The sequence below is a fragment of the Tamandua tetradactyla genome, chromosome 4 (genome assembly GCF_023851605.1).
Source record: "Tamandua tetradactyla isolate mTamTet1 chromosome 4, mTamTet1.pri, whole genome shotgun sequence".
In the NCBI taxonomy this organism is placed as follows: domain Eukaryota; kingdom Metazoa; phylum Chordata; class Mammalia; order Pilosa; family Myrmecophagidae; genus Tamandua; species Tamandua tetradactyla.
The window spans coordinates 9,911,670-9,932,029 of record NC_135330.1 but is presented as its reverse complement, the minus strand read 5'-3'; the positions used below and the strand labels follow the sequence as shown (position 1 = coordinate 9,932,029).

Genomic DNA, 20,360 nt, shown 5'->3' with positions numbered 1-20,360 from the left:
AATCTGGTATTGCTTCTGATTTACTATTTTGTGAGGTAGTGGCAGTTTTAGTGACTTCCACATGGCCTTTCCTACCAAAATAGCCCTCATTCCATGAGTTAGAGAGCCAATTGTGGGGATTCTACCAGTTGCTTAGTATGTCTATTCTAATTATGCATTCTGGAACTGGGGAAACAACTATAGAATGGGTCCAGGAGCTCACTGGACCCACTGTGAGTCAGACCTGAGCTAAAACTCCATCAATCACCTGACCTCCATAAGCCCTCACTCTAACTGGTGGACCAGAGTGACATTTTGAGTATCCTAGAATTAATATCACTTCTGAACCAGTGTCTAATAATCCCCAAATATCTGATCATTTCCTTTTCTCCAATGCACAGTTACCCTGGTAAAAGGCCATCATTCTCCTTGGGGAAGGCTTGGAGTAAGAAGGGTGGGGCCCAGCTAAAGCAGTGGCCCTCCTTCAGGGAATTCAGGCCCAAGGGGCTGGAAAACAGAAGCAACCAAAGCCTGCCTACAACCTCAGCCTCCGTCTCAACCATGCCCCTGGCAGGGAGAGTCTGCTGAAATTAAAGGCACCACATCACTTTACACTGGTCGGAAGTAGCAAGCAGACAAGCACCACATGCTGGGCAGGACAGGAAAATCACAGAGTCTAGATGTTTCAATATGAAAGTCTAACAACCTGACAGAGAAACTTGATACTGGTTATTCTGTCCTCCTGAGATGTGAGCCTGTCTGATCTGAGAAAATATGACTGGGATCAATCATATCTGAGGAGACACTCCTCAAAAAAAAGCCCCCTTACAAATGTTAAAATAAATTTAGTCTGAAATGCTAATGATCAATAAAAGGGAGGGGTAAGGGATATGGTATGCATAATTATTTTTTATGTTTTTATTTTATTTTTCTGTTGTCTTTTTATTTCTTTTTCTGAGTTGATGCAAATGTTCTAAGAAATGATCATGATGATGAATATGCAGCTATGTGATGATATTGTGAATTGTTGATTATATATGTAGAACGGAATGATCATATGTTGGGAATGTTTATGTTCCTTTATTGGAATACTTTTTTTTAATTTAAAAATTAATAAAAAAAATTTTTTAAAAGCCTCCTTATAGGCATTCCCTTATAGGGAAAGAAATAGAAAAGTAAGAACTGAAAAATTCTTATCAGTTAAACAGAACCTATTCTAGAGGTCTAGAATAAGTTGAACTGAATGTCAAAGAACAGATAGAAAACAAAGCCATGCAACAAGAAAACCCTTGGTAAAAGAGTGAAAACAACCTCCAGAATAAACTAATTAAGGAAATCAAATACCTCCATGCCAACAAAAAGTAATGAGTCATACCAGGAAAATTGAAGATATAGCCCAATCAAAGGAAGAAACCAACATTTCAAATGAGATACAGGAGTTGAAATACTAATTCAGGATGCTCAAACAGACATGCAAAATCTCATCAAAAATCAAGTCAGTGAGTTGAGGGAGGATATAAAGGAGACATTGGGCAAACATAAAGAAGAACTCAAAAGTTTGAAAAAACAAATCACAGAACTTATGAGAATGAAAGGCATAATAGAAGAGATGAAAATCAGTGGAGACCTACAATAGATGTGAAAGGGCAAAAGAAAGGATTAGTGAACTAGAGGACAAGATATCTGAAATATGACACACAAAAGTAAATATAGGGAAAAGAACAGAAAAATATTATCAGGACCTCAGGGAATTGAATGACAAAATGAAGTGCATGAATATACATGTTATGGGTGTCCCAGAAGGAGAAGAGAAAGGAAAAGAAGCAGAAAGACTAATGGAGGAAATAATCACTGAAAATTTCCCATCTTTAATGAAAGACCCTGTGCCAGTTTGAATTTGTTGTGAGCCCAAGAAAAGCCAAGTTCTTTAATCCTCATTCAGTACTGGTGGGTGGGAGCTTTTTTTATTGTTTCCATGGAGATGTGACCCACCCAATTGTGGGTGGTAACTTTTGATTAGACCGGTTCTTTGGAGAGATGTCTCCACCCATTCAAGGTGGGGTTGCTTACTGGAGTCCTTTAAGAGGGAATCATTTTGGAGAAAGGTTTAGAGCCACAAGAGCCCACTCAGCCAGAGACCTTTGTAGATGAAGAAGGAAAATGCCCTGGAGGAGCTTCATGAAACAAGAAGACTGGAGAGAAAACTCTCAGATGTCACCATGTTTGACATGTGCCTTTCCAATTGAGAGAGAAACCCTGAACATCACTGGCCTTCTTGAACTAAGGTATTTTTCCTGGATGCCTTAGATTGGACATTTCTATAGCTTTGCTTTAATTTGGACATTTTCATGGCCTTAGAACATGTAAACTTGTAACTTAATAAATTCCCCCCTTTTAAAGCTGTTCTGTTTCTAGTATATCGCATTCCAACACCTTGCAAACTAAAAACAGACACAAAATTAAAGATCCAAGAAGTGTAGCGTATCCCAAACATAATAGATCCAAATAGATCTACTCCAAGACACTTACTAATCAAGGTTATCAAATGCCAAAGAGAATTTTGAAGGCAGCAAGCGAAAAGCAATCCATCAAATACATGGGAAGTTCAGTAAGTCTATGTGCAGATCTCTCAGCAGAAATCAGAGAGGGGGCCACGGTGGCTCAGCAGGCAAGAATGCTCGCCTGCCATGCCAGAGGACCCGGGTTCGATTCCTGGTGCCTGCCCATGTAAAAAAAAAAAAAAGAAATCAGAGAGGCAAAAAGGCAGTGGTATGATATATTTAAGATTCTGAAAGAGAAAAACTGCCAACCACGAATTCTATACCCAGAAAAACTGTCCTTCAAAAATGAGGGGGAAATTAAAATATTTTCAATCACTGAGAGAATTTGTGACTAAGAGACTGACTCTACAAGAAATACTAAAGGGACCACTACAGGCAGATAAGAAAAGACATGAGAGAGAGGTCTTGAGAAGAGTAGAAATGAAGACTATCAGTAAAGGTAAAAAGAGAAAAAACATTAGATGTGTCATATAAAATCCAAAAGACAAAATGGTAGAAGGAAGTACTGCCTTTATAGTAATAACATTAAATGCCAATGGATTAAACTCCACTGACATCACTGTTATTCAACATTGTACTGGAAGTTCTAGCCAGAGGATTTAGATAAGAAAAAGAAATAAAAGTTACTCAAATTAGAAAGGAAAAAGAAAAACTCTCCCTGTTTACAAATATACTATTATGTAAAAAATGCCCCCCCAAAAAAACTACAGCAAAGCTTCTAGAGCTAATAAATAAGTATAGCAAAGTGGCAGGGTACAAGAGTGACCCAACCTGCGGGACAGACGAACCTGGACCTGAGGGAGGGAGTGAGAACAAATGGGACAAAAGACACAGAGAATGGAGACAAGACAGGATTCTGATCAAGTCTCAATTGATTGAGGGCAAATCCAGGGTATTTATCCAGCAGGACGGGGGAAGTGCCTTGTATCAGGCGTTAGCAGGTGATAGGCATTGCACGGTGGCTAGGCCAATCCGCAGAAACTAAGATAGCAAAGGCGGACCAGCCGAGGCTAGTCAGCAGATTTCTGGGCAGAACAGAGCAGACATGAGAAAATAGAAACTTTATTTGAGATAAAAACTTGCGTTAGTATCCAAGATGGTGTTGGACCACAAGGTGGTCAATAGGTGGCGTCAGACACCAAGCTGATGGCCGGCACACTGCAGGTGCCATAAGCGGCCTCCCACACAAGAGCAACACCAAAATATCAGCAGTGTTTATATATACTAGTAATGAGTAATCAAAAGGAGGAACTCAAAAAAAAATTCCATTTACAATAGCAACCAAAAGAATCAAATATTTAGGAATAAATTAACTAAGGACATAAAAGACGTATACACAGAAAACTACAAGAAATTGCTAAAAGAAATCCTGGAAGACCTAAATAAATGGAAGGGCATACTGTGTTCTTAGATTGGAAAACGAAATATAGTTAAGATGTCAATTCTACCTAAGTTGATTTATAGATTCAATAAAATCCCAACAATTTACTTTGCACAAATAGAAAAAGCAATAACCAACTTTATTGGTTTAGTGGGGTAGGGTGCCCCAAATAGCTAAAAATATCTTGAGAAAGAAAAATGAATTGGGAGGTCTCACACAACCTGACTTTAAAGTATATTACAATGCTACAGTGGTCAAAACAGCATAGTACTGGCATAAAGACAGATATAATGACCAAAGGAATTAAATTGAGTGCTCAGAAATAGAATCTCTCATCTATGGATAAATGATCTTTGATAAGGTGGTCAAGTCAACCCAACTGGAGCAGAGTAGCCTCTTCAATAATGGTGTTTGAAGAACTGGATATCCACATGCAAAAGAGTGAAAGAAGATCCATATCTCATACTCTATTAAAAAATTAGTTCAAAATGGATCAAAGACCTAAAATTAGTGTTAAGACCATAAAACTTATAGAAGAAAATGTAGGGAAATATCTTATAATCTTCTAGTAGGAGGTGATATTCCTCGACCTTACACCCAAAACACAAGCAATGAAAAAGAAATTGATAAATGGGATCTCCTCAAACCTGAACACTTTTGTGCATTGAAGAACTGAGTCAAGAAAATAAAAAGGGAGCCTACATAGTGGGAGACAATATTTGGAAACCATATATCAGATAAGAGTTTAATATCCAGAATATATAAAGAGATTCTATAACTCAGCAACAAAAAGAAAGATAACCCACTTAAAAAATAGGCAAAAGTCATGAATACACACTTTTCAGAAGAGGAAATATAAATGGCTAAAAGGCACATGAAAAGATGCTGTTTCACTGAATATTAAGGAAATGCAAATCAAAACCACAATGAGATATCATCTCACACCCACAAAAATGACCATTATCAAAAACAGAAAACAACAAGTGCTGGAGAGGATATGGAGAAAGAGACACACTTGTCCACTGTTGGTGGGAATGTAAAATGGTGCAACCACTCTGGAAAGCAGTTTGGCGGTTCCTCAGGAAGCTAAGTATAGAGTTGCCATATGAGCCAGCAATGCCATTACTAGGAATATATTCAAGGGAACTGAAGACAAGGACACAAACAGGCATTTGCACACTGATGTTTATAGCAGTATTATTTATGATTGCCAAGAGATGGAAACAGCCCAAATGTCCATCAACGGACGAGTGGCTAAACAAGCTATGGTATAAATATACGATGGAATATTATACAGCTGTGAGACAGAATAAAGTCATGAAGCATGTAACAACATGGATGAACACTGAGGATAGTATACTGAGTGAAATTAGCCAAAAACAAAAGGAAAAATACCGTATGGTCTCACTAATATGAACTAACATTAATGAGTGAACTTGAGAGTTAACGTTAAGAACACAGGTTAACTAGATCCAGCCATACCATGTCGAATACTAGGTTTTAGTATGTGGGTTTAGGTGGAGCTAGCTATAGTGACATGGAAATATCTACAAGAGAGATTGTAGAGTGAAAAAAGCAAGCTGCCAAACAGTGTGTGTCACGGAATTTTTGCTTTGGCAAAAAAAGGGACGTATATAAATACATACATATGTATAAATGCCTTCAAATTCTGTGTGAGGAGTCAGAAGATTATTTAAGGAAGATGGAGAAGGGGAAAAAGGAGGCTGTTACTTTTCTCTTTATGTCCTTTGGTAAAACTGAATTTTTAAAACCATGAAATACATTAACTTCATCATTAAAAGTGGAGTTAAAATAAATTGATAGGTGAGGTAGTAAAAAAGAACACAGGTTAAGAACACAGGAGATAGAAAGATGTGCAGTAGGACTGATTATAAAAATTCAGAAATGGATAGCACAATACTACCTGATGGTAGCACAATAACATAAGCCCACTGAATGAAGCTGAACGTGAGTGTGGTTGAGAGAGAAAGGCTGAGGCAGGTATGACAGCAGAAGGAAAGCTAGAGGATAAGGCCTGGGATGGTATGACTTAGGAATGCCTGGAGTGGACAAGGATGGAGACCAAATATTTAAATACGGATACATTTTTGCATGATGGAGAACAAATGAATGTCAATATTGCAGGGTGTTGAGAATGGGATGATGTATGGAAAAAAATACAATCAATGTGGACCCGGGTATAGGGTCAACAGTAACACTGTAATATGATTCCACTGAATGTAACAAAGGCATTATATCTGAAACTAAATATCAACAAATGGGGAAGTGATATGGACTTTGAAGAAGGAAAGAAATGTTTCCAAATAGATTATGTTGGCGAAGACATGGCTATTTAGTTAGGTTGGATTGCATGATGTGCGAATAAAACTGTTTAAAAACGAACAGAGAAACAAGTGCTAGAGAAAACGTGGAGAAAGAGAAGTACCAGCTCACAGTCAGCAGGAAAGCTGAGAGGTGCAGCCCCTTGGAGGGCAGCATGGTGTTTCCACAGGAGGCTGGGGTGGGGTTGCCATATGATCCTGCAACCCCGCTGCTAGGTATATATCTGGAGGAACTCAGTGGGGACACGAATGGACATTTGCACATGCCCATGTTTAGGGTGTATAAGCGGGCAGTGTTCCAGGTTCACAATGGGTGGAGGTGACCTAAGAGTACGACTGAGGAATGGAAGAGGAAACTGTGGTGCTTACGTACAAGGGACTACTGAGAGGCTGCAAGAAGGAATGAATTTGTGAAGTATGCAATAAGGTGTATGAACGTTGAGGACAGTATGTTGAATGAAATGTCAGAAATAAAAAGACATATTACCATGCCTCATGCATGTGGATCAACTATAATATAAAAACTTAGTGAACTGGGGTGGGGGTAATGGTGGCTCAGTGGTAAAATTCTCGCCTGCCATGCGAGAGACCCGGGTTCAATTCCCGCAGCCTGCCCATGCTTAAAAAAAAAAAAACACCTTTGGGAACCGAAGTTGAGAACATGGGTTATCAAGTTGGGGACTATTGTAAAGGGTCCTAGGTTGTAAGCTCTTACAGCAGACACGTACTCAGTGTTACCCCATACAGCAACTATTTTAAAGTTGAAAAAGTGATGGTCAGACTTCGACTAAGATAAGAATGAACCTGATCTGGATGGGACTAAGGGCAATCAGAATACTGGGTAAAGGATGATGTGGTCCAAGACTTCAACTTCTGTGTGAGGTCAAAGTGAAAGACGTTTATTTGGTACAAAATTTATATTTTGGGTAGCGATTATATAATTTGACTTGTATGGCCAGTTTCCTCAAACACCATAATTACACAGAGTCTTGACTAGGGCATGAGATCTTGTTGGTCTGTACAGGTTAGTATGAGGCCCCAGTACATCCCAGAGTAATCTGGGCAGAGAATAAAAAAATATTTGCAAAGTCCCCTTGGGGGACTGGAGAGAAAGGAAGAAATATTCAGCTTCCCCATCTGGGAAATTCCTGATATTCTCGCAAGCATTGGGATCAACCAATTCAAAACCACAATGCGATACCGCGCACTTACTAGAACAGCCGCTATTAAGTGAACAGGACATTACAGTGCTGGAGAAACAGGAACACTCACTCATCGCTGGTGGGAATGTAAAATGGTACAGCTGCTGTGGAGGATGATTTGGCCGCTTCTCAGGAATCTAAGTACAGAACTGCTTTATGATCTGGCAATCCCACCACTCACAATCTAACCAGACCACCTGAAAGCACTGATGCGAATAGGCATTTGCACACTGATGTACACCGCGGCATTATTCGCAGGTGCCAAAGATGGCAGCAACCCATGTCCATCAACCGATGAATAGAGAAACAAAATATAGTATATACGTAACAGAACATTATACAACATTAAAAAGGAATGAAGTTCTAATTCACATGACAACATGGATGAACCTCGAAGACATCATGTTGAGTGAAATAAACAGACACAAAAGGACAAATATTGTATGATCTCACTGGTATGAAATAATTAGAACAGGCACACTCACAGAGTTAAAATCTAGAATATAGGTTACCAGGGGCCAGGTTATGGGTAAGGCATGTGCTGGGTTAGGGGTAAGGCATGTCTAATCTATGCACAATTTCTATTAGGGTTGATTGTAAAGTTTCAGAAATGGATGGTGGTGATGGTAGCCCAGTATAATTAGCAGCACTGAATTATATATGTGTTTGTGGTTAAAAGGGGAAATTACAGGTCATATATATGTTATTAGAACAAAAATTAAAAGGTATAACAGTGAGCCCTATTGTAAATAATGGACTATAGTTAATAATACCGTTGTAAGTACCTTCTTTCAAAAATTATAACAAATGTACCGCAATAATGCAAGGTGTTAATAAAGAGTGGGATATTGGGAAAAAATACACCCTAATATAACTGTGGACTACAGATAATAGTGTAATTATAATATTCTTTCATCAATTATAACAAAGGTACCACTCTAATGCAAAGTGTTAATAATGGGGGTAGGTTTATGATGGGAATGCTGTGTTTTTTCTGCAAAACTTTTCTGTAAACCTACAACTTCTCTAATTAAAAAAAATTGTTTTTAAAGTTTGGGTTACTAATAGACAAGGAAAGGAACAGCTCCACTATTTCCCCAGAAAGCTGAAGCGGGACAGGCAAGGGTTCCAGCTGGGGCTGGGGCAGAAGACAAGGAGGAACCGTGAGCGCAGGCGCTTTCTTCTGCAGTGCAGGGCTGGAGACCACGTTTCAGGAGGGGCTGGGGGTGAGAGCTGGAACCCCAGGGAGCTGCCCGCCTGCCAGCTTCTTCTGGTCGCCTACCTCCGCCTCCAGGAGGATGCTCCGCTTCTCTTTGCTGCCACTCTTGGTCCCTTTCCCCTTGCTGGGCTTCTGCTCAGGGATGCTCACCTCTGGAGTGGAAGAGGAGCCAGAGGGCCCAGGGCAGACCTCTGATCCCACCCAGGCTCCCGGAGAGAACTGAGCAGAGAGAGACACAGAGCCCTCCCAACCTCTAAGAGCTTTGGGTTTGGGTGTTAGAAGGGTCCCCCACCTAGGCCACAGGTTCCTTTTTGGGGTGCAGGGCCACAGGGGCCCAGCCGAGGGAAACGAGGTGTGGGGCAGGTAAGTCAGGATGTCCAGGCCTGCAGGGCTTTCCCCATCGTCTCACTGTCGAGGAGGAGGTAAGGAAGGCAGTGAGGCAAGAAGACTATCTCAGGTCACTGAAATCAGAGGCAGCTCGGGACTAGGACACATCTCCTGCGCAGGAAAGCGCTGCCAAGGGGGACACTCGTACTTACTTCCCTTGCCAGCCTTTGCGGCATCTTCTTTTTTAGGGGTTCCTTGGGTGGGGGACTGCCCGGACCCTGACTTTTCCTCCTTCTTGACTACTTCCTGTAGAAGATGTTGAGAGCTAAAAGCCTTCCCCTCCCAGGGCCTGGGGAGCATGTGTGGAAATGGGCCAGGATTAGGGCACACACCGCCTTCCCTCCCTCCCCATCTGGGCGCTGGGGAAGCTTCCTCCCCGTTCCTCCAGCACCGGAGGCTCTCCCCACTCACAGCGCACCTACCCCTGACTTCTCCTTTTTCTTGCCCAGGCCCTTAGGGGTTTTCATTGTCGGCATTTTGTCTGACTTGTCCACCAGTGCAATACTGCTGACGCCCATCAGCTGATTCTTCTCCCGGTCGCTTCTGTACTCCCCGAACCGAGAAGAGGTAGGCTGTGTTCACCAAAGGGTGGGGATGGAGCGAAGGCCAGAGCCGCTTCCCCGCGGGGAGTGCGGGAAGGCCTCATGCCTGCGCAGCAGCCAGGCTGGCATTCCCCACCCCCACCCCCAAGACCTGCCGAAATGCTAAAATAACTTGAGACTCCTCGAGTGAGGAGCTGCTGGACAGAAAGGGTGCAGGGACCCGGGAATGAGCTGGGGTGGGAGGCGCGCTAATTTTGAGGAGGAAAATAGAAGCTAACTTTTGTTGACCTAAGTGCCAGGCACTGTTCCAAGCGCATTACGTGAATTAACCCATTTACTCCTCTCAGCAATCCTATAAATACCATTGTCCTCTGAAAGCGAGGCTCCGAGACGTTAAGTAACACGCCCAAGGTCACGAGCTGGCCCGGGGAGGAGGCAGATCTCAAATTCAGCTGGTCTACCCCCTCAGTTCCTCTCTTTTAACCCATAAGTCCACTGCCCGTGGGATGGCCCAGCGGCGAGGGCCCACCCGACAGGGGCGGGCGAACATCTGGGCCTGCCAGATGTGTACGAAAGCAGGAGACTGGACGGTGCGTGCGGCGGCCCTGGGGAGCGGGCCGAGGGGCGCCTCACCGATCGCACCCGCTCGTGCGTCCCTTTCTCCAGCAGGAGGCGCCGGCGCTCCACCACCTCCGTGTGCGTCAGCTCGAAGGCACGCAGGACCTGCGGCGGCGCGGCGGACACCTCGCGATCGGACGCCCCGGGCCGGGGGTGGGGAGTGGGGAGGGGGAAGGGGGATCCGCCACGCCCCGGGCCCCAGTCGGCGCGCCCACCTCGGCCAGCTTCAGGGCGCCCTTGTCCCGGATGCGGTTGTGCGCCAGAGACAGCCAGAGCAGGGAGCGGTTCAGCCGCAGGCCCTGAGGGGCGCGGCGGGGGCGCGTGAGCGGGGCCCCACCCGGCCGTCCCTGCCCTCCCCCCCAGGATCCCCCACCCCCACCCCGCCGTCCCCGGCCCGCCGCGCACGCACGTCGGCGATGTAGCCCGCGCCCTCGTCCCCGATGTGGTTGAAGCCCAGGTTGAGCGAGACGAGGGTCCGGTTGCTGCCGTGCAGCGTGGACAGGGCCTGGCCCAGGAGCTGCGCCCCGTGGTCGTCGATGTTGTTGTTCCTCAGGACCAAGTGCGCAATCCTGGGGCAGCGGGAGGGAGAAGCACCGCCGCTGCGAACACGGGTCCCCGGCGTTCCCCGGATCTCGCGGAGTAGGGGCAAGGCGCAGGACGAGGGGTGAAGAGGGCCGCCTGCTCTAGGAAAGGGCGAAGGGGAAGGACTCGCGTGTCTCTGGGGAGACGCCGGAGGCGCAGGTCAGCGGGGGATGGGGGGCCCTGCCCAGAGCAAGGGGGTGAGGGAAGGGGTCTCACGGGCTGTCCTGCGCCATGAGCTTGTGAAAGGACTGCTCCGGCAGTGGGTTCCCCTCCAGAGACACCTTCCTGTGGGTGGGAGAGATGTGAGGCCAGGTGGGAAGGGGAACAGAGAGGAAATGCACGTCTTTGGGGAGCAGGCTGGAAACCAAACACATGGAGTCAAGAGATAGCTCTCCAGTATGGGAAATTATGATTTCCCGGACTACAAATCCACAAGTGTGGTCAGATAAAAGGGCCACTCCCCAGAGGTAGGAAAACCCATGGGTGGGTAGGCCTGTCCTTGTGTAATCCCCTCTCCGCGAGTGTGGGCTGGACTTAATGACTCACTTCTAATGAACAGAATATGGCAAAGGTGATGGGACATCACTTCGAAGCTGGGGTTACAAAAAGATGATGGCTTCCATCTTGGGTCCTCTCTGGATGCTCTCACATCACCAGCTGCCACGTTTTGAGGACCCTCAGCCTGTACCGCTGCCAAGTGTTGAGGAACTGAGGCTCCCAACAGCCTCAACAGAAATGAGGGTGGAGCAGAGTCTCTGACCCTAGTGGAACCCTGACATAATTGCAGCCCAGAGGTTCTACTGCAACCTCATGAGAGACCCTGAGCCACAGGCACCCAGCTAAGCTGAACCTGGATTTTCTACAGTTTGTATGAGATGATAAATGCTTGTTGTTTTAAACCACTGCGTTTGGGGTAATTTGATACACAGCATTAATAGGTAAAACATAATGCCTCTCCAAGGTAGTAGCTTCTCCAACAACGCCTAGAGGAACGGAGGTCTTACTGTAAGTCACAACAAAAAATGTAATCATTGGCTAGAAATTCCTCCATTTAAAAATTTTCTCCCATGATTTCTTATTTCAGACCAGCTCATCTTTCACATAAACTTAATTACATCCATTTTTTATTTAATTTAAATAATAGATTTTAAGTTGCTATGACATTTTATAAATATCATTTATAAGGTGAATTTACAGTTGTTTTCTGCTAGCTAAACTGCTTCTAATTCCCATGATAGAATGAAATATGTTTCATGATTTTCTATACAAAAAGTCTGGAGACCTCCAGCTGAAGCAGACCGACCCTGCCCTCAAGGAGTGTCCACTCCACCCACAGGAGGAAGACAGGCAAACCAGGGTGTGTAGCCCTGAGGGGGTGTGTTCTGCGAAGCAGGAAGAGTCAGAGGTGCTGTGGGAGTCTCGAGAAAGGACAGCCGAATCAGCTTTGCCCTTTCACATCAAACCACCCCACACTTTTACTTCTTCACACCTTGCTCCTACTCCCTCCTGCACAAGAATGCCCTTTCTGAATTCCCTGCCTGTCCTGCCCCTATTCCCCTTTCAAGGGAAGCCTCCTCCAGGCAGGCTTCCGGGTCTCCTCGCCCCATACCCCTCAGGTAGATGAGCATTCCTCTCTGGCTCCACTCCTTCCTCCATGAGCGATTCCTCCACCAGCAGCAGCCCCACACTGCCCTGCAGTGTCTACTCCTAAATCCTCCTTCCTTCCTCACTGAACTTGAGTTCCCCAAGGAGAAGGACTGTGTCTTACCACCCCTGATACATACTGTGCCGCAGCCCTAGGAAGAGAAGAGCAGACAAGAGAATCTCCAGAGAGAGAAGATGACCAAGAGGTCAGGCTCTCTGGGCGCCGGTATGGGCAGCAAAGGGGTCCCCGCTTCTTGCCAGATGGGATCTCGTGATGCAACAGACACCAACTCCACCCCGTTTACCCAGGGTGCCAGCCGAGGCCCACGGGAGCTGGGGCTGGCCATGCCCACCCCCACACTGCTCCCCTCTGACTGCCCGCCCACTCAGGCTACCCATGCCCTGGGGGTCTCCCCTCTTGCCCAGTCGCCCCTGCCGACCTGAGCGTAGGTGAGCAGAGAGGCAGGAGGGTGATGAAGGTAGTCAGGGTCTTATCAGTCAGCCCCACCTTCCACAGGCTGGAGCCGGCAGGAAATACAGAAAGCCAGAGCTGGAGCATCCCCTCCCGGCTGGGAGCCCCCTTCTCCCAGCCACCCTGTCGTCACAGCTACCAGCCATGCGCTTCCCTCTCTCTCTCTCTCTCTCTCTCTCTCTCACACTCACACACACACACACACACACACACACACACACACACACACAGGAGTGCACCACCTCCCACAGTCCCCAAGATCTTCAGTGCCCCCTCTGTTCTCTCCTCCGAGAGCCCCATCCCCCCACAATAGCTTTCCACTCCCCCTTCCTCCCCCCACTAGCGCCCCCTCACTTGATGGCCTGCAGCTGACTGAGGGCGGGCAGACATTTAGAGAAGATGCCTAAAATCCGATCCTCAACCTTCCAACCTGCGCAAGGGAAAGAAGGAAGGCCACTCAGGCCTGGGGGTGGGGGCAGGGAGGGGGCTGAGCGGCCCTGGGGCAGGGGGGCCGGGCAGGGAGAGAAGCCTCACCGCGGATGTAAATCTCCTTCACCGACTTGGCGTCCTCCTGCTCCAGCTCCACCTGGATGGTGGGCCGGAAGAACACGTATTTGCTCTCCAGGCTGTTGAGGCTGCAGGAGGCCGACAGCCGCTGCTCGTCTAGGAGGCAGGGGTGCGAGGAGAGGGCCCCGGGTGTCGGCCAGGCCGCGCAGCACCCAGGGAGGGCACACAGCAAGGGTGGGGGGCGCTGCTTCCCCGGCGAGGCCCGCCTCAGCTTGCGTTAGGAACGTCAGAGGGGAGACTGCCCGGCTGCCTGTCCGCCCGCTCGGGTCCATCAGGACGATGGGCTCACCCCGCCATTCGGCCCCACGCCCCCGTGGGGTGGGAAGCCAGGGCTGGACTAGGTGATCCCGGCAGCCTCCCACCCCCCGGGGACGGAGGCGCTTACGCTGTCACTCACCTAGAGTGGGCTTTTCAGACAGGGAGGCAGAGGGGACGAAGGTCGGGTTGGGGCGGGGCCGGGTAACCACTTTGGGGAAGTCGGTGTAGCCGGATCGCGTGCAGAGCTCGGCGAAGTCTGTTTCCAGGACCCCGGAGCACTGGTACTCCTCTGCGGGGGTGGGGGTGGGGTGGGGGTCAGCCCCGCCGCCGCCAGGGGGCGCCAGAGTCCGGAGGAGGCGCGGCGGCGGGCGTCTTGCAGCCCTTGGAAGAATGCAAGACACGCTTGCAAAGACCGACGGGGAAAAGCAAGACTCGGGAGCGTGGGGTCAAGGCCACTTCCTCCGCCTGCCCAGGCTCCCCTTACACAGCGCAGAACCTCACGGGGCTTCTGCCTCCCCCAGGTGCCCCAGCCACGTCCCCCTTCTCGGCTGGGGCCGTCCAGGGTCTCTCGGAGAAGGAAACCCCAGGCCTGATGTGAGCAAAGGAAAGAACCCAGAAGTTCCTCAAGTCCCCCCTCCACCGCCCCAACACACACGCACCCAGAAGTCTAGCAGGGCAGCAGGCTTTTACGTATTTAACAAACACTTATGTAGCACTCACTCGTGCTGGACACTGTTCTAAAAGTTTTAGAAATGTAACTCATTTGAGAGTTACATTTATTCAGACAGAACCCCCCAGGTGCCATCCTGAGAGCTATGCAAACCTGAGGTGTGAGAGTCCAGAGACCCCTGCTGCTTCCTGCTCCCTTAATGGGCATTCCAAGAAGTGGTTCCTGGAGATGAGAGGGGCGAACGGGACAACCTGGAGGCAGGAGGGCTGGTGAGCGCCAGCCCACCAAGCTGACTGGCCAGTAGCACCACCACCGAGGCCACAGCACAGGGGATGCACAGGGCTGGGCTGGGCGGGGAGTCTCAGGACGAGCCACAGGGAGCCTGCCCAGAGCATGAGGAGGGACAGAAAAGACGTGCTGGACATCATGTGAGGGGCAGGCCACAAGAGGGGATTTGAGGGTTCCTGCAGAAAAGGGGTAAGAGGCACATCCCTCATGTGTCCAGCCATGACTGCTAACACAGGCACATGAGAAGTGTTTACAGGATGGACGAAGCAGATAAAAGAAGGCAGATAAAAGGGGTAACTCCCTTACACAGCTGACTATTGCACAAATCCCTGCCTCCCAGGGCTGTTCCCTCTGCTGGTAGAGCCCCTTGCTTCACTCACACCACCTTTCTCTTAGAACACAGATTCTCAAACTTCAACCTCCCTGAGAATCACCTGGAGAGCCTGTTAAAAAGCAGCTTCCTGGGGCCCCAGCCCCAGAGATTCTGATGCAGCAGAATGAGTCGGGCTAATTGGCGCACAGATGATGCCAAAGCTGCTGGTCCGGAGGTTAGAGAACCACTGCCCAGAAGGACGCAGATGCTCCATTTCTGTGCTGTAGCTAGTAGCTACCCCACTGGACAGTGCAGTTCTAGAAGGAACTTGCAACTGCCCCCTACCCCCCCACCCCCCACATACACACACACATGTCTTCCTCTCGCTCTCTCTAATGACCCTGCCTCAGGCTTCCTTGAGAAACAGAAGTCATCACATGGGATTTCCTCTAAATCTATAAGCTTTCTTACACCTGACATCACTCTTTACTCAACTTGAGTCCCATGTCCACCCCTGTCACAGCACCGGGCACCTGCTAATGTCACCCTGACCTCTGTGTTGCCCTGTCCAGAGTCGTCACTTCCACTGCCTCTTACCCCCTGCCTGAAGTTACTCGGGCTCCCCGGCCAGCAACTCCTCTCTGGACCTCGTCTCATCTCTAGTTATACTCTCGTCCTTCCTGGAAGCTCTCGTTCATTCCCAGGGCTGTAAATACACCTGAATATCAGCAGCTCCCAAAGGCACATCTCCAGCCCTGACCTCACTTTGGTGCTCCAGACCCGTGTGTCCAGCCACCTAGCTGACAGCACCCCTTGGGGGCCCCCCATTTACATGTTCCTCCTTTGGGCTTTCCCATCTCCTTGAATGGCATCTCTACCCACCCAGGGCCCGATACAGAAACCTGGGAATTATTCCTGCTATGTCCCTCCCTCCCCACCCGCCAATCCTTCACCAACTCTTATCCACCTCTGAAGTATTTCTCCAAGGAGCCTAACCCATGTGCCACTCTCAGCACTCGCTGCCCTTTCCCAGCCACTGCTGTGCCTCTGCTGCAGTACGCAGTACTAAGAAAGTCTCATAACCCATCTGTCCGTCTCCATTCTCTCTCCCTTCCCCTGTTTTCCATACAGCAGCCAGTGTGTTGTGTGTGTGCAATTAATGTAAGTGGGTTCATATGTGCAGGGAAAGACTGTCTTGTCTCCCCGCTGGAAAATGTTCCTTCTCTGGCTCTCACAGTTCCCTCCCCGGCCACCAGCATCCCCTGCAGATGGCACCTGACAAGGTCAGCCAGTCAGAACCTCTCAGTTGTTGTTTGTTTTTTGTTTTATTTTTAACTGAGGTAAAATTTACATAAAATAAAATTCTCCATTTTAATCATTTTAAAGTTGTGCTGGTTTGAAAGGATGTATGAACCTAGAAAAGCCATGTTTTAATCAAAATCCCATCAGAATAATCCCTATTATGTTTGAAACTGTAATTAGATATGTGATTTAATCAAGAGTGGGTGTTAAACTGGACTAGGTGACGACATGTCTCCACCCATTTGGGTGGGTCTTGATAAGTTTCTGGAGTCCTATAAAGCAGGAAACATTTTGGAGAATGAAGGAGATTAAGAGAGAGCAGAGAAGAATGGCATAGCCACGAGAAGCAGAGAGCCCACAAGCCAGTGACCTTTGGAGATGAAGAAGGAAAATGCCTCCCGGGGAGCCTCATGAAATAGGAAGCCAGGAGAGAAAGCTAGCAGATGACGCCTTGCTCTCCATGTGCCCTTTCAGCCTAGAGAGAAACCCTGAACTTCGTCGGCCTTCTTGAACCAAAGTATCTTTCCGTGGATGCCTTCAGATTGGACATTTCTATAGACTTGTTTTAATTGGGACATTTTCTCAGCCTGAGGACTGTAAACTAGCAACTTGTTAAATTCCCCTTTTAAAAAGCCATTCTGTTTCTGGTATATTGCATTCCGGCAGCTAGCAAACTAGAACAAAAGTGCATGGTTCAAAGGCTTCGGGTGCATTTGCAACATTGCACAACCATTACCCTTATCAAATCCCAGATCCCCAAGCTGTTTTACATATCCCCAGGGTTTCTATCCCTCTCTGATGGCAAAGCTGGCAGATCAAGAAGGCTTCCAATAACTTCTCTTTTCGGCCTAATTAGTATGAGGTGGAATTCTATCACTTGCAACAAAAAGGGGTACACTCCAACTTACACCCTTCCAAAGCCTTCCTTTTCCTGAGACTGGAAGTTCCATGACAGCAGGACTGTGTCCATTTGTGTTTCCCTAGTGCCTGGCTCAAAGCAGGCATTCAAAAAGTTTTGAATAAATGAATGAATATCTATAAAATTCAGCTCAATGACCCTTCCTCTTCCTCTTCGTAGCCTCCCTCTGTGTTCCCATCACTCCCTGGGCCCTCCTCTCTTAGAAATCATCTAATATTTTACTGTATTTGTCAGCTTCCCAAACCAGAGTGTGGGTTTCTTGAGATCCAGGAAGCATGCTGGGTGCTGGGAATAAAACTGTGATTCATCTCCCAAGATCGGGCAGGGAGCCTGGCACACGGTGGGTGCACACACAATGGACATCTGGTGAATGAGCAAATGAATTTGCAGTTTATAACATACTTTCTCACCATCAGCTCAGTTGTCCTCATCCCAACAGGAGGGTGAAGAAGAAACGGGCTATAGGAGGGTAAGTGGTTTGCCCAAGGCCACTCCCCCACATCATGGCTAACACTTATAACCCTGTGCCAGAAGCCAGTGACAGTCACTAAATCCTGTGGTCCTCAAGAGGCGTGGGAGGGGAGTGCTAGGTATTGTCCCTATTTTGTAGATAAGGGAACCGAGACACACGCTGTAAGATCTTGCCTGAGCACATACAGCCAGCAAGGGGCAGAGGCCAGGGATGGCCCCTAACCACGACGTGACACTGCGTTTTACTATCAGAGAAAGGTGGAAAGCCAGGTCACCACCCTCCGTCCAGGTCCCTCCCGCCCTTCCAGGAGATTCAATCTTTCAACATATCTTCGTTATAGGTACAAAAGTTCCAACAGTGAACAAGACCAACTCCCTGCCCTCGAGATTCTACTGGGAAATAAAAAATCAGCAAATCACAGACAGATGATTTCCTACTGCATAAGAAAGTGGGCTTTAAAGAACAGAGCAAATGGTCTGACTTGCATTTGTAAGCATTCCTCTGGCTGCTGCGGGGAGAATGGCTGGTCGTCTGTGTATATGACAGACCCTGCCAGAGGAGAGGCGAAAGCTCCTTGGCTTAATTTTACAGGTCTGCCTTAACAACATACCACAAACCGGCTGACTTAAAACAGACGTCCAGAACCTCCAGACACTCCCAACAGGGTCATGTCCCCTCTGAAATCCGTACTGGAGAATCCCCCCTGGCCTCTCCCTGGCTTCTGGTGGTCTGCCCACAATCTGTGGCGCTCCTTGGCTTGCAGTACAGCACTTTCATCTCTGCCTCTGTCTTCGTTCCCCTCTCTGCATCTGCCTGTCTGTGTCTCGTCTCCTGGGATAAGGAATCATGTTGGATTAAGGGCCCACCCACCTTTATGACCTCATCTTAGTTAATTCTATCTGCAATGACCCTATTTCCAAATAAGGTCACATTCTGAGGTACTGGAGGTTAGGACTTCAACAGGCTACCTTTTCTTCTTGGGGGGGGGCACATTTCAACCCCAAATATACACACGTTTCTTCCCCGACACTTACAAGGCAGCTAGTGTGTGTCAGGCTTCTGTGCTGACACCGGGAATACCTCTGGACAAAAACAGAAGTGCTTCCTGCACATGGCCCAGACTATCTGGGATGGGTCCGGAGTAGGGTGGAGTATCAGATGAGAAAACAGATGGTTACAGCCTAGAGGGGGTTCTTTGGGAGATTAAGTGAAAGGGTACTAAACGGGAAGGCTTCCTGGAAGAGGTGACAGCTTTTGAGATGTGCCTGTAAAGGGAAGTCGGAGTTACAGGAGGGGATGGAAAGGGATCTTTCTAATATGGGCAGGGGCAGAGCCTACCTAATTGAAAAATTTAAGAGGGAACACAAGCAGAGCGTTGGGACCGTGGGGAGAGCCTGCCAGGCTGAGTAGCAGCTGTCCCATGCTGTGGTAACTGAACTTCAGCCGGCGGGCACTGCGGACCCTTATCTTTACAGCACTTACCACCAGTAATTCAATTACTGAGTTACTTCCTGGCTCGTGGTCTGTCTGCCCAACAGAACATCTTTCTGCAAGTCCAGCACCGTGCCTGGGACAACGACGACACCTTATCCAGGAAGCCAGGCTCAGCCCAGCCATAGGCGACGGGTGGGGGCGCGGGGGCCGCAGCCTCGAGCCCGGTCCTCGCCTCTCCCCCCGCCCCCCGCCCCCGCCGGCGTACCAGGGTTTTTGGGTTCCTCTTCGCCCACCGGCTGCAGAGCAGTCGCCGGCTTCTCCTTGGTCCCGCGCTCCCCCTTCTTGGTCACGGCGCCGGACGACTTCTGGGTCCCGGGCCGCGGGGCCCTGGGCGAAGACGCCGGAGCGCTGGCCTCGCCCGACATGCCGGCGCGGTCGGCGGCGACTCCAGGACCCGCGCGGGGGCGGGGAAGCAGAACGAGACCCAGCAGGGCCAGCCCCGGCGGTGGCTAGACCAGGGTCTGAGTTCAGGGACCACCAACCCGACCCGTCCGCGGTGGCGTCGTCTGAGCGTTCCTCTCCACGGCAACCGCACGGGGCGGGGTCCGCAGGGAGCCGGGGAGCCGCAGGGCGCACGCGCGGCCAGCAGGGGGCGCCGCCGGGCCAGCGCCGCCGGGGGCCCGCCGCGGAGCCAGCCGGCCTGGGAGGGGGCGGGGCTAGAACAGACCCAAACTGGGCGGCGCTTCGGCAGGGGCAAGGGCGGGGCCGGAGCGGAGGGGGCAGGACCTAATCGGTCCGAGTCACACGCAGAGGTGAGGCCTGGAATGCCGAGGAGAGACGGGAGAGGAGAGGAGGACCTGGGCGAGGCCACAGGACAGGGAGACTCGCCGGTCCCGACAGGGACTGGCGCGAGGGGGCGGGGCTGCAGCAAGAGTGACGGACCTGGGCGGGGCCGTGGTTGGAGGCAGTGAGGGCCCGCGCAGGGCGGAGGGGGCGGTTTTAGGATTCACGAGCGCTGCAATCAAATATCACGCGGGGAAGGGAGTCCCGGCGGGCAGGCACCGGGCCGGGGTGGGGGGGAATCTAGGAAGGGAGAGTCCGGACAGAGGCAGGACCACTCTCTGGGCCCGCCTACCTGCCATGTAGGAAGGCATCTGGCGGAAAGGCCCCGGAGAGAGCCGCCGAGTTGGCTCGGCCTTGGGTTTCTA

The 20,360-nt window shown here is 49.2% G+C and overlaps 1 protein-coding gene across 7 annotated transcripts in view; it reads right to left on the bottom strand.

Annotated features, from left to right (window-relative positions):
* The window catches only part of LRRC71 (leucine rich repeat containing 71), a 41,049-nt gene extending 21,288 nt beyond the window's left edge, over positions 1–19,761 (bottom strand). The window contains exons 1-13 of one of the 7 annotated variants that reach the window (XM_077156537.1): positions 19,418–19,761; positions 13,894–14,043; positions 13,464–13,592; positions 13,284–13,359; positions 12,898–12,975; positions 11,030–11,098; positions 10,641–10,800; positions 10,447–10,530; positions 10,247–10,336; positions 9,494–9,643; positions 9,224–9,317; positions 8,748–8,836; positions 1,103–7,602 (exon numbers count right to left, since the gene is read on the bottom strand). In XM_077156537.1, the coding sequence (XP_077012652.1) occupies positions 7,228–7,602; positions 8,748–8,836; positions 9,224–9,317; positions 9,494–9,643; positions 10,247–10,336; positions 10,447–10,530; positions 10,641–10,800; positions 11,030–11,098; positions 12,898–12,975; positions 13,284–13,359; positions 13,464–13,592; positions 13,894–14,043; positions 19,418–19,577 (1,704 nt within the window). In that variant the 5' untranslated portion in view covers positions 19,578–19,761 and the 3' untranslated portion in view covers positions 1,103–7,227. Of the gene's footprint in view, positions 1–1,102; positions 7,603–8,747; positions 8,837–9,223; positions 9,318–9,493; positions 9,644–10,246; positions 10,337–10,446; positions 10,531–10,640; positions 10,801–11,029; positions 11,099–12,897; positions 12,976–13,283; positions 13,360–13,463; positions 13,593–13,893; positions 14,044–19,417 lie in introns of those variants that run through there. The other 6 variants (XM_077156535.1, XM_077156534.1, XM_077156540.1 and 3 more) reach the window with 6 other exon arrangements.
* Between the last annotated feature and the right edge of the window lie 599 nt (positions 19,762–20,360).